The 13,623-nt window shown below is 43.5% G+C and overlaps 1 protein-coding gene across 1 annotated transcript; it reads right to left on the reverse strand.

The window, feature by feature from the left end:
- Positions 1-686: 686 nt before the first annotated feature.
- On the reverse strand, positions 687-13,394 carry ndufb6 (NADH:ubiquinone oxidoreductase subunit B). The gene is made up of 4 exons (XM_080759446.1): positions 13,119-13,394; positions 11,603-11,695; positions 11,145-11,189; positions 687-836 (listed from the first exon to the last, which is right to left on the reverse strand). Exons 1-4 carry the CDS (start codon positions 13,296-13,298, stop codon positions 771-773), a joined length of 384 nt encoding a protein of 127 aa, XP_080615572.1. The 5' UTR covers positions 13,299-13,394; the 3' UTR covers positions 687-770.
- Positions 13,395-13,623: the final 229 nt, after the last annotated feature.

Below are 13,623 nucleotides of genomic sequence, written 5' to 3' on the forward strand. Positions count from 1 at the left end.
TTGATTCGTTGCATTACCACTACCCTTATAACTCTATGGCGCCACCTTCTGTTTATCTCGTGTGCATTTGATGAACATGGTGGACCCTCTTGTAAACAAGTGTAATACTTAATTGGGTCGTCCACTCACAGTTAACAGTCTTTGTATTGAGTTTGTGCTCGAAATGTACTTTAATTCTGCAAACTGTTAATACATATTTCAATCAATCAAACAAAAAGTGAGCGCTTGAATTGTTTGTTTTGATTGAGTTATTGTAAATAAAATAGTACATTGGTTGTAACTTGTATACAATGGTGCAAAATGATAACTTTCCATTGAGGTGTATTGAATTCATGGTGACATTTACAAAGACATACAATAATATACAAGACATCAACGCTATAGCAATATACATTATCTCATAAATCACTTTCTATTCCCACACAAAGTCGTGACTGGCAGTGGCACAACTTAAATGTTGACGTTACGTCTTCTGGGGGTCATGTATAGCTTTCTTTTATTAATCTAAAAATTATAGGCTACTTCTCTCCGTGATATCCTCAGCAGCTTTTTAAAATGCCTCTTCAACTCCCAGTTTTCAGCAGCTGCATCATGCAATCCCCTTAGCTTTGGTTGTTGGTAATACCCCGTAATACTACAGTAAATTGCAAAATAAATTAAGAAAAAAGGCAACAGCTAACACACGGCATTTTGTACATATTTTAATTTTAATTAACATATACACAGTTTTTACAAGAGATTATAGAAATATTGATTTGATGTTTATTTGATCAGTGGTGGCCATGGCTCTCAGGGAGATCTGGAACAACTTCACCGGTCTCCAAAATGGTGTCACCCTGACCACAAAGACAGAAGAATGAAATGGTTAAATGTGTGTTACATTTTCTGTGTCTTCCTTTTTGGATGGTTGTTGATCGGTCAGTACATCCCATCCATTCCGTCCAGGTGTCCACCACTTTAATAAAGATAACACAAAAACTACCAGTTGGCTTGATTGCCATAACATTTGATCATGCTCAAAGGAGGATAAAGTGAATTTGAGCCCTAGTGGATTTGACTTTCCGCCTCACAAACCAAATGAAAATACTACCATCTAACAATAAACAAGAACACTCAAGCATACAAGCTAATGCAGTACACTAATGACTAATAATGTTATAACAATATATATCATACAATATTAAATGTAATAGACACACACACACACACACTCCTCAATGAATTAGAATATTTTGTAAAAGTTCATTTTCTTCTGTAATATAATTCAAAAAGTGAAGCTTTCATATATTCTCAATTCATTGTGCATAAAGTGAAGTTTTAATCTAGATGATTATGGCGTACAGCTCATGAAAATCAAAAAGTCCTATCTCAATGAATTAGAATATTTCACGAGACAACAAAAAAAAAATGTTTTGTTTAAACGAGAAATGTCGATCATCTGAAAAGTATAATGTATACAGTCAAAACTTGGTCTGGGCTACTTTTGAACAAATTATTTCATCAATGGGGTGTGGCAAGGAGGTGATCAGCCTGCGGCACTGTTGAGGTGTTGTTTGGAAGCCCAAATTAAGCCATAAATTAATTTGTATTGTTGAGTCTTATGTCTCACACCTTCCTCTTGACAATACAACCTAGATTCTCTGTGGGGTTCAGGTCAGGCCAGTTGGCTGGTCAGATAAGCACAGTAATACCATGGTCAGTGCACTAATTACTAGTAGTTTTGGCTCTGTGGGCAGGTGCCAAATCGAGCTGGAAAGGAAAATTTGCATCTCCATGAAGCTTGTCAACATTGTTACAAAACCATATGTCTAGGGGTAAAGGTAATGTAATATATGAGAGAAACGGAAACCAAGGCCTTAATACAAGGATTTATTCAATAGTATAATGAATAAATTATAAGAATCAACAATAGTTTACAAAATAAATGGCTCTTTAACTCGCATGAACATAATAAACGGAATCCAAAAACAAAACTAAAGTTATTCCTTTCCGAAGGGAATAACTTGTCTAACAAAAGTTCAGCTTCACAAAATAAAGGAACAAAACAGTTGGCGACATGTAGTAGTAGTACGACGGATGGGGGAAAGACCTTTGGAAGTGTTTCCCCAGCGCTGGGCTGGGCATGAATGGGCTATGTAGTGAGAGAGCCGCGGCCGCTAGCTCGCTCACGTGACCGTCAGCCAATCAGGGAGGTTGATCAGACCTCCATGGTCATGGCCAACAGGGTTACCCCAGCCACACAGCTGATGACAATCAGTCTGTCTGAAAACCCATTAGTATCCTCTGCATGGGAGGAGAGTTAGTCTAATACAGGTTCATAACAACTGCTGCACAGATATAGATATATATATATATATTAGAAGACATCTAGGCCTAAGATAATCCACATACATATATATATACTATAACAATATACCACCATATAAATATATATATACTATTAGCAATAAACATATATATATTTATAATCCAAAATAACACTCATAAATCATAACACTCATAATTAATCATAACCACACACGACCATAGTCGTGACACCCCCCTTCCCGAAAAGAAGTTATATCCCCAAATAACTTCTTCTCAAAGAAGAGAGCACCTTAAACCCGGGAAAGGGCATCCGCAAGGACATTGTCCGTCCCCTTCTTGTGGCGAATTTCCACTTCAAAGTCCTGTAGCATCAAGGACCATCTCATCAGTCTCTGATTTGAATTTTGCATTTGCCTTAGGAACACAAGGGGATTATGGTCAGTATAGACAACAATAGGCAACGGGCTTGAGCCAACATATACCTCGAAAAATTGTAATGCAAGTAACAGGGCGAGAGCTTCCTTCTCAACGGTACTATAGTTACCCTGCGCTGAATTAAATTTCTTTGAATAGTAACAGATGGGATGATCGATATCCTGAAGATCCTCCTGGAGCAGGACAGCACCGGCGCCACAGGCGCTGGCATCCACCTCCAGCTTGAACGGTTTGGTGAAGTCGGGCGCAGCCAGGACTGGAGTGCTGCAAAGGAGAGCCTTGCAGGATTCGAACGCTAACTGACAGGCAGGCGACCAGATAAATACTCTTTTGACGCTAGTCAGCGTAGTCAGCGGCGCAGTGACGGCAGCAAAATTTTTGCAAAACCCCCGGTAGTAACCTGCCATGCCCAAAAACCGGCGGAGCTCACGCCTAGTCCTCGGCACAGGATATTCTAGAATAGCCTGGATTTTTGCATTAATAGCACGTACCTGGCCCTGACCAACCTGCTTCCCAAGATACGTTACGGTCGCACAACCAAATTCACATTTTGACAAATTTAATGTCAGGTTAGCCTCTCCTAACCGCTGAAAAATCTGTCTCAAAGTGTGTATATGCTCAAGCCAAGTATCATTATATGCCACAACATCGTCCAAATAAGTCTCTGTATTGTCCACGCCTCTTAGTACATTATTCATTAATCTTTGAAATGTCGCTGGTGCATTTCTTAAGCCAAATGGCATCACTGTATATTGGTATAAACCGTCTGGTGTCACGAATGCACTGATCTCTGATGCACGGGGTGTCAAAGCCACTTGCCAATAACCCTTTAGCAAATCCAATTTAGTTACAAATTTAGCAGACCCCACCCGATCCACGCAATCCAACATCCTCGGGAGCGGATAACTGTCAGCCTGCGTTATATTGTTAACCTTACGAAAATCTGTACAAAACCGCTGGCTCCCGTCAGCCTTAGGCACCAGCAAGCAGGGGCTAGACCACGCACTGCTGCTATGAACAGCCAGCCCGTTCTCTAACAAGTAGTCAACCTCTTTTCGTAGTAAAGCACGCTTGGTTGGATTAACCCGATAGGCATGTTGCTTAATAGGAGGGCAATCCTTCTGTACAATTACGTCATGAGAAAGGGCTGATGTGCATGATGGGTTATCTGAAAACAGATTCACATTATTTTCCATCAAATCAATAATGTCTGCTTGCGCCTGGGGACCCAAATGTTTTAAATACCCCGGTAAATCATTCAATATTTCAGAGTTCTGTAGACGTGACCCAGACGAACCTTTTACACGCAGCCCATCACTCTCAGGGGAATAAAGTGACGGCGCTGCTGCAGAAAGTGAGGCGACAACTGCGGGAATAACAGGAGTATCTGACTCGGTGCGAGCCAGATACGGCTTGAGCATATTCACATGACAAACCCTTGTCTTTTTGCGACGATCGGGCGTCAAAATCACATAATCCGTTTCACTTATTTTTTTGTCAATCACATAAGGACCACTGAATTTGGCCTGGAAGGCTGAGCTTTGCAGTGGGAGCAGCACCAACACCCTCTGACCCACAGCAAACACTCTATGCACAGCCTTCCTGTCAAACCATGCCTTCATTTTACCTTGAGCTTTACTCAGAAAGCTGCTAGCCATCTGTCTGGCCTTGTGCAATCGCTCGCGAAACCCCGCAACAAAATCCAATACATTAGTCACCGGCGAGTTTGCGTTGGCTAATAAGCCCTCTCGAAACGCACGCAACGGCCCGCGCACCGTATGGCCAAACACCAGCTCCGCTGGGCTAAACCCCAGCGACTCCTGTACGCTCTCTCTTACTGCCAGCATAAGATAAGGCAAGCCCTCGTCCCAGGCTTTACCAGTTTCGTGACAGTATTTCTTCATCATCGCTTTCAACGTCTGGTGAAACCGCTCAAGCGCGCCCTGGGACTCAGGATGATAAGCGCTAGAGTGTCTGTGTTCTATGCCAAGGGTGGAAGCAACTTGAGCAAATAATTTTGACATGAAATTTGAGCCCTGGTCACTTTGAAGATACCGGCAAAAACCAAAAGTAGAGAAAAAGCTAGAAAGCGCTTTAATAACTGGTCTCACTTTTAGTGTGCGTAATGGGAACGCCTCTGGGTAGCGCGTTGCACTACACATTACAGTAAGAAGGTATTTGTGACCAGATTTTGTGGTCGGTAATGGACCGACACAGTCAATCATGATGTGCTCAAATGGTTCACCCACAGCAGGGATCGGTTTCAACGGCGCGGGCGGAATAGTCTGGTTTGGCTTCCCCGTCATCTGACACACATGACAAGTGCGGCAGAAGTCAGTAACAGACGCATTCAAACCCGGCCAGAAAAAATAGCGTAGGATGCGGTCATAAGTTTTACGAATGCCCAGGTGGCCAGAAATGTTGTCGTGAGCCAGACTGAGAATCTGGGAACGGAAACCCTGAGGTACCACAACCTGACGCACCACATTCCATTTCAAGTCACCGATAGCCGCTGGAAACCATTTACGCACAAGGAGGCCATCCTCTACACTATATGCACTCGGCCCAGCAGCCTCACCCACTTTGGTAACTGCCTCCCAGCACACAGAGAGAGAGCGATCGTGCTTCTGCGCATGCGCAAATGTTTCCCTATCGATATCAAACCCAAAATCACTTTTAGTAGCCAGCAAGCTTTTCCTAGCCCGCTTACGCGGTGTCTGTGGGGCATCACCCACTGGTCGCTCGGCACACAAGAAAGTGTCACACAACGTAGCCTCGTCATCAAACTTTTTCAATTGTGCGCGAGTCACAGCACAACCCGGAAACACAGTGGGTGGGGCTCCCAGCGCAGGCATAGCTACGTTAGCCACAGGTTTTTCAACCACTTCTAGCGACGCAAACACTTTGTCCCCAGCTATGTCGTTGCCAAGAATCATCCCCACACCTTCAATGGGTAAACTTTCACGTAGCCCGATCTGCACAAGACCAGAAACAAGTGGAGAGCGTAGGTGGATCATATGCAATGGAGCGCGAGAGGATATCATTTCCACGCCCAAAACCAATGCATCGGAACCACAAAAGGTATTCTCCGCAAATGGCAGTACACTCTGTAAAATAAGGGACTGTGAGGCGCCTGTATCACGCAAAATGGTGATAGGAACGCGCTCATTTTCCTTATCAGACAGCGAGACTGAGCCATGAAAAATAAAGGGATCAAAACACTCCTCTACCTCCGCCCGGACAGCCATAGCTGTCTCGGAAGCAGACCGAGGAATAGTATGCACAAACCCCACACCCTTTGGTTTTTTTGAATACACCTTTCCATTTCCATTCTCTTTCTGCTGCTTATGTTGTACTTTAGGGCAGCGAGAAACCAAATGGCCCACTTCATGACAGTAAAAACAAGCACGATTGTCAGGCGCTGCACTTGCGCCCCTCGGTGGACTTTTCGGTTGTGACAATTTGTGCTGTTTTTTCTGCATGTTGAACAGACCCTCCCCGCTACGCACCGGAGAAACACCCGAACGGTGCGTCAGATCATATTCATCGGCCCTCACAGAGGCTTTAGCAATTGAGTTAATCTTTTGTTCCTCAAGATAGACAACAATACGATCTGGGATACATGATTTGAAATCTTCCATCACTATCAGCTCAGTAAGCTGCTCAAAAGTGTGTACGTTGCTCGCGTTGCACCATTTCCTAAACAATGTGGCTTTTTCACGGCCAAATTCCACAAACGTTTGAGTAGAAGATTTTTGAGCGGCCCTATATTTTTGCCTATAATGTTCAGGCACCATTTCGAAACCGCTAAGGATAGCCGCCTTTACGACATCATAACATAGGCTCTCATCCACCGTGAGTGCGCTACAGATATCCTGTGCTCTACCTGTCAACTTACATTGGAGTAGCAAACTCCAGAATTCCCTGGGCCACTTAACAGCACCAGCAATTCGTTCAAAAGCACAAAAGTAGTTATCCAACTCACCCTCCTTGAACGCAGGTACCAATGCGATTTGTTTGCTTATGTCGAACGCTGCCACTCCTCTGGAACCTGGGGGTGACCCGTGTCGCTGCTGGGAGGCGGGCGCCCCTGCGGACGCCTCGTCGGGGTAGGTCTGGCCTCGCAGGCGTGCCATGTCGAGCTCATGTCTCTGATGCTGTAGTTTGCACTCCTCGCTCTTCAGCGTTGTTAGTGCTATTTCCAGCTCAAGCTCCCGGAGGCGCAGAACCCCCCCTATGTCCTGAGGACTCCCCCCAGTGCCCCGTGGGTAATCATGTGGGGCCTGAGCAGACGGGTCCCCCGCGGGATCCTCGCCCTGCTCTAACACACCCGTAGTGTCAGACTGATTGGCCCCACTAGAACTCGGTTCTGCGACAATGAGTGATACGTCTCCCCCCTCACTCTCATCTGACAGCATCGTAATGACTCCCTGTGAAAACAACTGCCGTGAGACAGCTGCGAAAATCGCCTCTTTCTTTTTGGTACCGTGCGGTAAAGGAACGTTAAATTGTTTGGCAATACTGTACAATTCCCAATATGAGCACTGTTGTAGCTCCTCAAGCGACAGGACATCCGTACTAGCACCCTGGTCATCAGAGGCCATACCAAATACAGGCCATATACAAAATCCGCTACTCAAACTGGTACGAGCAACATACTCACCATTAATACTCCCCAATCCGTCTACCACCAAAAGCAATACTAGCAAAACAAAAAACATAACCAACTGAACAACTGAATCCTTAATTTGTTTTTTGAAACGGACGGGCTCCCAAATATGTTACAAAACCATATGTCTAGGGGTAAAGGTAATGTAATATATGAGAGAAACGGAAACCAAGGCCTTAATACAAGGATTTATTCAATAGTATAATGAATAAATTATAAGAATCAACAATAGTTTACAAAATAAATGGCTCTTTAACTCGCATGAACATAATAAACGGAATCCAAAAACAAAACTAAAGTTATTCCTTTCCGAAGGGAATAACTTGTCTAACAAAAGTTCAGCTTCACAAAATAAAGGAACAAAACAGTTGGCGACATGTAGTAGTAGTACGACGGATGGGGGAAAGACCTTTGGAAGTGTTTCCCCAGCGCTGGGCTGGGCATGAATGGGCTATGTAGTGAGAGAGCCGCGGCCGCTAGCTCGCTCACGTGACCGTCAGCCAATCAGGGAGGTTGATCAGACCTCCATGGTCATGGCCAACAGGGTTACCCCAGCCACACAGCTGATGACAATCAGTCTGTCTGAAAACCCATTAGTATCCTCTGCATGGGAGGAGAGTTAGTCTAATACAGGTTCATAACAACTGCTGCACAGATATAGATATATATATATATATTAGAAGACATCTAGGCCTAAGATAATCCACATACATATATATATACTATAACAATATACCACCATATAAATATATATATACTATTAGCAATAAACATATATATATTTATAATCCAAAATAACACTCATAAATCATAACACTCATAATTAATCATAACCACACACGACCATAGTCGTGACAACATACTGAAGCACAATGTACTCTAAGGTGGTCTTTGACTCTTTACACAAGAATGGTGTTCATAGAAAACTTATGACATCATGGCTCACAACGCATAATTATGTTTATTACATTGATGCAGAGCCATATATTATATAATGGAGTTCCTACAATGAACACGCCTCCCTCCTCGCCTACAAAGCACCACTCATCAGCGATGGTGAATGTAAAACCATAATGTAAATAAAATGCCTTGTGATTGGTGGCAGCAAAATATATAACCATCCCATGGCGCGCTCTACCTGCATGCTCTGTGCTGCCTGTCAGCCTGTGTGTCACTCAAGCAAGCAGGCAGCGAGCGACGGCCACAACCTCGTTGTGTTTTGGAAGTGTCATTCAAAACCCCGATAGGGTTGTGTGAAGGGGGAGCTACAAACGTAACATTGTTACAGTGGCAAGCTCACAACATGCTGCAACTTATTGGAGCTTGTAGATCTTCTATTTTCTGTGCACCATCATTCAACAAAATATAAATAAACTGACTGTCACACTCTGGTCTGAGTGAAGGTAGTGTAGGCCAAAATTGGCACTGAACCAGTTCTCAAAATGGCAAAAATAGGCCAGGCCCCTCCCATGGACCAAACCAACCCAGGATTGATTCCACAATCTAACCAGTGGCTTCACAATGTCCAGAGACATCACAGTTCATTCATAATACATTTTAGAGTCAATATAATAATATACAATTCAAGAGACAAGCAGGAACTGGTACAGGCTTTTCCCTGGCTGGCAGTTCTCCCCTGTTATCTCTTACCTAGCCTCAAGTGAGACTGAACTCTACACAAACCCTCATACTGTTGGTATGTTCCCCACACCCCACAGCTGATAGTTGCTCCCTACAATGGAGTCAACCAATTATCAAACAAGCATCATCATCATCTCATTTACATACACATCCCAAAATAATATAATTCAAACTTTAGCCATTCAGTCTCAGTGGCAGGCTGAACTGCCACATTACCTCCCCCCTCTCCAGGCGCAGCCGTATTGGTAACCACCTCCTTGCAGGGTGCATAGGAGAAACCAGACAGTTTGTTCTCAGAGGGAAGTCTGAGGCCTTGGGCAGGCTGCTGTGGTGCTGCTGGTTGCTGTAGCACTGGTGCTGCTGCTCTGTCGCGGCCACCGGCAGTCCTCGCCGCCCCCAGCAGACATTCTTGGTCCTGTCCTGGTTGCCTCCCATGACCCCTAGAGCTGGGTGCTCTGGTGGTTGAGAAAGCCGAGCTTCCGCTCCTGCTGCTCCCTCTCCTTCTTTCCTTCTCCATCTGGAACTTCTCAGCCAGGTTGGAAAACGCTGCCGCCGAGATGAGGTGGTGCTCAATGCTGGACACCTTTGCTTGTTGTGCGGCAGACTCTTCCTCCGAGGCCTCTGCTGGTTCTGATTTGGCTGTCTTGCTTCTGGTTTTCCCACCAAGGGAACCTTCCTCCGGGTGGCCATCCCACCACTGCCACCAAATGTCACACTCTGGTCTCACTGCTGGCCTCAGGACTCCACCAAGAAACGCAAGAAAGAAGCTCTGAAGAGCTCCCAGTCGGCTCCCAGTCAACGACACAAGGCTACCAGGAGAGACCAGGAAGAGGCGGACGAGGACGAGGAGCAGGAGGAGGAGGAGGTGCACATCTCCGTCCAGGAGCTGGTGAAGATCAGGGACGGCGAGGTCCTGCTGATGCAGAGCCTCCTCAGACTGCTGCACAGGTTCTTCCTCAAAGACAGAGTGCAGAGCGCCATCCACTGTACACAGATCTTCATTAAGCTCATTTACTTTGAGCCTGTACTTGGAGAAGTCAGCTTTTCTGCTAAAAGGGACATCGACAGTCTGAGATCCGTTCCGGAGTTGGCCTTCCATGGTCTGTCACTGCTCTGCACCCCCAGCCATGGAGACCAGAAGTAGTCAATCCTCAGGGTGTTCCACAGACTGCTGTACGTCATCGTCATGATGAGTAAAGCCGGTTCGGGGAAGCCCTCTCTTCTCCTGCCTGGGCAGTCCTACATTGACCCCTGTGCAGTGGCAGGTCCCCCTCTTAAAAAGGCCAGGCCCCTCCCATGGACCAAACCAACCCAGGATTGATTCCACAATCTAACCAGTGGCTTCACAATGTCCAGAGACATCACAGTTCATTCATAATACATTTTAGAGTCACATAATATACAATTCAAGCAGGAACTGGTACAGGCTTTTCCCTGGCTGGCAGTTCTCCCCTGTTATCTCTTACCTAGCCTCAAGTGAGACTGAACTCTACACAAACCCTCATACTGTTGGTATGTTCCCCACACCCCACAGCTGATAGTTGCTCCCTACAATGGAGTCAACCAATTATCAATCAAGCATCATCATCATCTCATTTACATACACATCCCAAAATAATATAATTCAAACTTTAGCCATTCAGTCTCAGTGGCAGGCTGAACTGCCACACTGACTACTGTACGTTTGCAAATAAGGGCCCATGGGTGTTTATAGGGACGAGGCGGTTATTAAGCAAGATGGTGTCAGAACCTGGGCTGTTATTAGGTAGTGGGCGGCTATTTGAGTAAGAATATAGAAGGAAATATACGGTATGTCACCAACATGACATGATAGGACTTAAAGTTAAAGCAAGGCCTAAGGCCGATTCTAAAAACGCCTCTAAATCCTGACCTAAGATTTCTGAAAAACTTCAAATATTTATATAGCAGCATCAAAAAATTTGCATTTTTGAATGCTGTACATACTGTACAGAACCCAAATATGGGTGCCCGGCCTGAGGGGGTAAGATACCAATAGGGGTTCCCGCCCAGAATGGGTTAAGTGTTACAAGATGGATCATGAATTTGATAGTAAGAACAATGGTGTACTTACAGGGAAAAGTCTGGGTTTGAGATCCACAATACCGTAGGGCCTTTTCTGTAAGAGACAACAATATTTTTAATTGTAACATGCAAAAAAATCTGAGCTCCCCAACACTCATAAACGTCATAAGAATCTCTCCAACATCCTGTTCTGCAACACACTACATTGTACATTTATTGACAGTATACTATGCAATATACACCATATCCCTAGCTACCTTATAGTAGAGCTTATAGTATGGATATTATTGAGACATGATATCATCTGTGTATTGATTAGCGTAATATCATGATATAGCTTAAATGCTGCATTTTCCTGTTCTTAAAGGGAGCAGCACACTAAAGTAATAAAATCTTCTTAACTTATTAGACAGAATGCCTCTACCTGTGAAGTCATATCTACATTACAAATGATTGTTTCTCAAAATGTACTTATTTTCTGAATGTCAACTATTTATCTTCACTTACAGCAACATGGTATTTCACATAGTAGTGAACAACCCATGCAGGTATCAAAAGACGCGTCAATGCAAACACTCCACCTGTGTATGCCTTGTAGGTCTGAAAAGAGAAACCAAATATCATATTCAACAACTGAATGTTTCAGGCAAATGCTTAAATATTCATATGTGAAAATATTATTTAAATTCTTGTGAATATTAGTTACTTGTCAAATAATGTCATAACTTTATTTATTTAAATGTTAGGTAGGACCTCCAAGTACCTTTTATTAATATTATATTATATTTACATACATTTTATAAATGGGAGCCAAATACTAGTTTTAACTAGAACTGCACTCTGCCGAGTGCATACTTGCTTGTTGCACACTAGTAGGCCATAAATGGCCTACTAGTGCGCAAGCAGAGCGCGCAAGTACTTTCGACCGCTGGAAACTATCACATCTCAGTATCTCTGTGAAGGAACGTTTGAAATGTATAATCATTACGTGTAACTATTTGCTACCTAACTACTTTTTTACAGAAAAATGAATCATTGATATGTGATGAAAAAAAATACAGAGTATGTAGTTGTAATTTGATTAGCAGTATACTGTGGTTACTTGGTTCCAAAAAGTGAAGCCAAGTTTTTTTCAACCGTAGGTTTGTGCCTGGTTTGCTGGGACCAGTTACAACATTACGTCATCGTTGTGAACTGGGACCAGAGTACATGGTGTGTATATGACGTAATGTTGTAACTTGTAACTTGTAGCTAGTCCCAGCAAACCAGGCACAGACTGTATGTAGTTGTTCTAGTTACAACTACATACAGAGTATGTAGTTGTAATTTGATTAGCAGTATACTGTGGTTACTTGGTTCCAAAAAGTGAAGCCAAGTTTTCTTCAACGGTAAATCTGTGCCTGGTTTGCTGGGACTATAGTTACAACATTACGTCATCCTTGAGAGAGTACATGGTGTGTATATGACGTAATGTTGTAACTTGTAACTTGTAACTTGTAACATTACGTCATATACACACCATGTACTCTCTCAAGGATGACGTAATGTTGTAACTAGTCCCAGCAAACCAGGCACAGATTTACCGTTGAAGAAAACTTGGCTTCACTTCGAAGAGACCAAGCGAAACGATTACTTGCGCTCTGCTTGCGCAAGTAATTAAATGTAACGCATACATTTTTTTAGCCTGTCATCTTGGGCATAACCCTATGCTTATGGTATAAACTAGCAAGAAGGTCATAATGATGTACCATGCCTGTTCAAATCATGTACATACTGTTACATTATTATTTCTGACCATTATCCAAAGCTTATATTTATTCTTTATTTTGTTATATTTAGGGGAAATAGTCAATGTATCATTGATGCCCACAAATAGTCTCTTTGGTACCAGTGTATTACAATGTAGATACAGTAGTATGCGCAGCACAGATGATGATGATGATTATTATGATTATTATTATTATTATTATTATTACGTACGTATAGTCGAGTATTATTATGTACTATACTCAGTACTACTCACATAAAGCCTCCACATAGACTTGGGTTGCAGAAAGTTACCCCAGAATCTCTCGATTGCGCCCGCAGCTTTAGGTTGAATCACGGGCTCCCGTGCACTCAGCTCCTGGTCCTTCAGCCATTGTCTTCTCAGCTTTATGAGCTGCTCCATACGGAGCTTCTCATCTGCTGTGTACCCAGACATGATGCTACGATATTGTTGTTTATCTCTCGATATTCAACCTCAGTAGCTACTACAATGACACCATGGAGGACACACTTCCAGAAATACAACCACGAAGAAGAGCTAAGCGGAAGTGTGAGTCAGTGTGACAGATTTATGTCTTGAGAATAATAGAGCGACATCTACTGGAATTCACGTGTGTTGTTGTTTTTTTGTGTTTTTTCCCCCAGTGGTTCTCCAACTTTTTATTTACTTAATATCTGCCAGTGCAATAATATACAACACACACACACACACACACACACACACACACACACACACACACACACACACACACACACACACA

This window comes from Protomyctophum bolini (genome assembly GCF_963924005.1).
Source record: "Protomyctophum bolini genome assembly, chromosome: 3".
Taxonomy (NCBI): Eukaryota; Metazoa; Chordata; class Actinopteri; order Myctophiformes; family Myctophidae; genus Protomyctophum; species Protomyctophum bolini.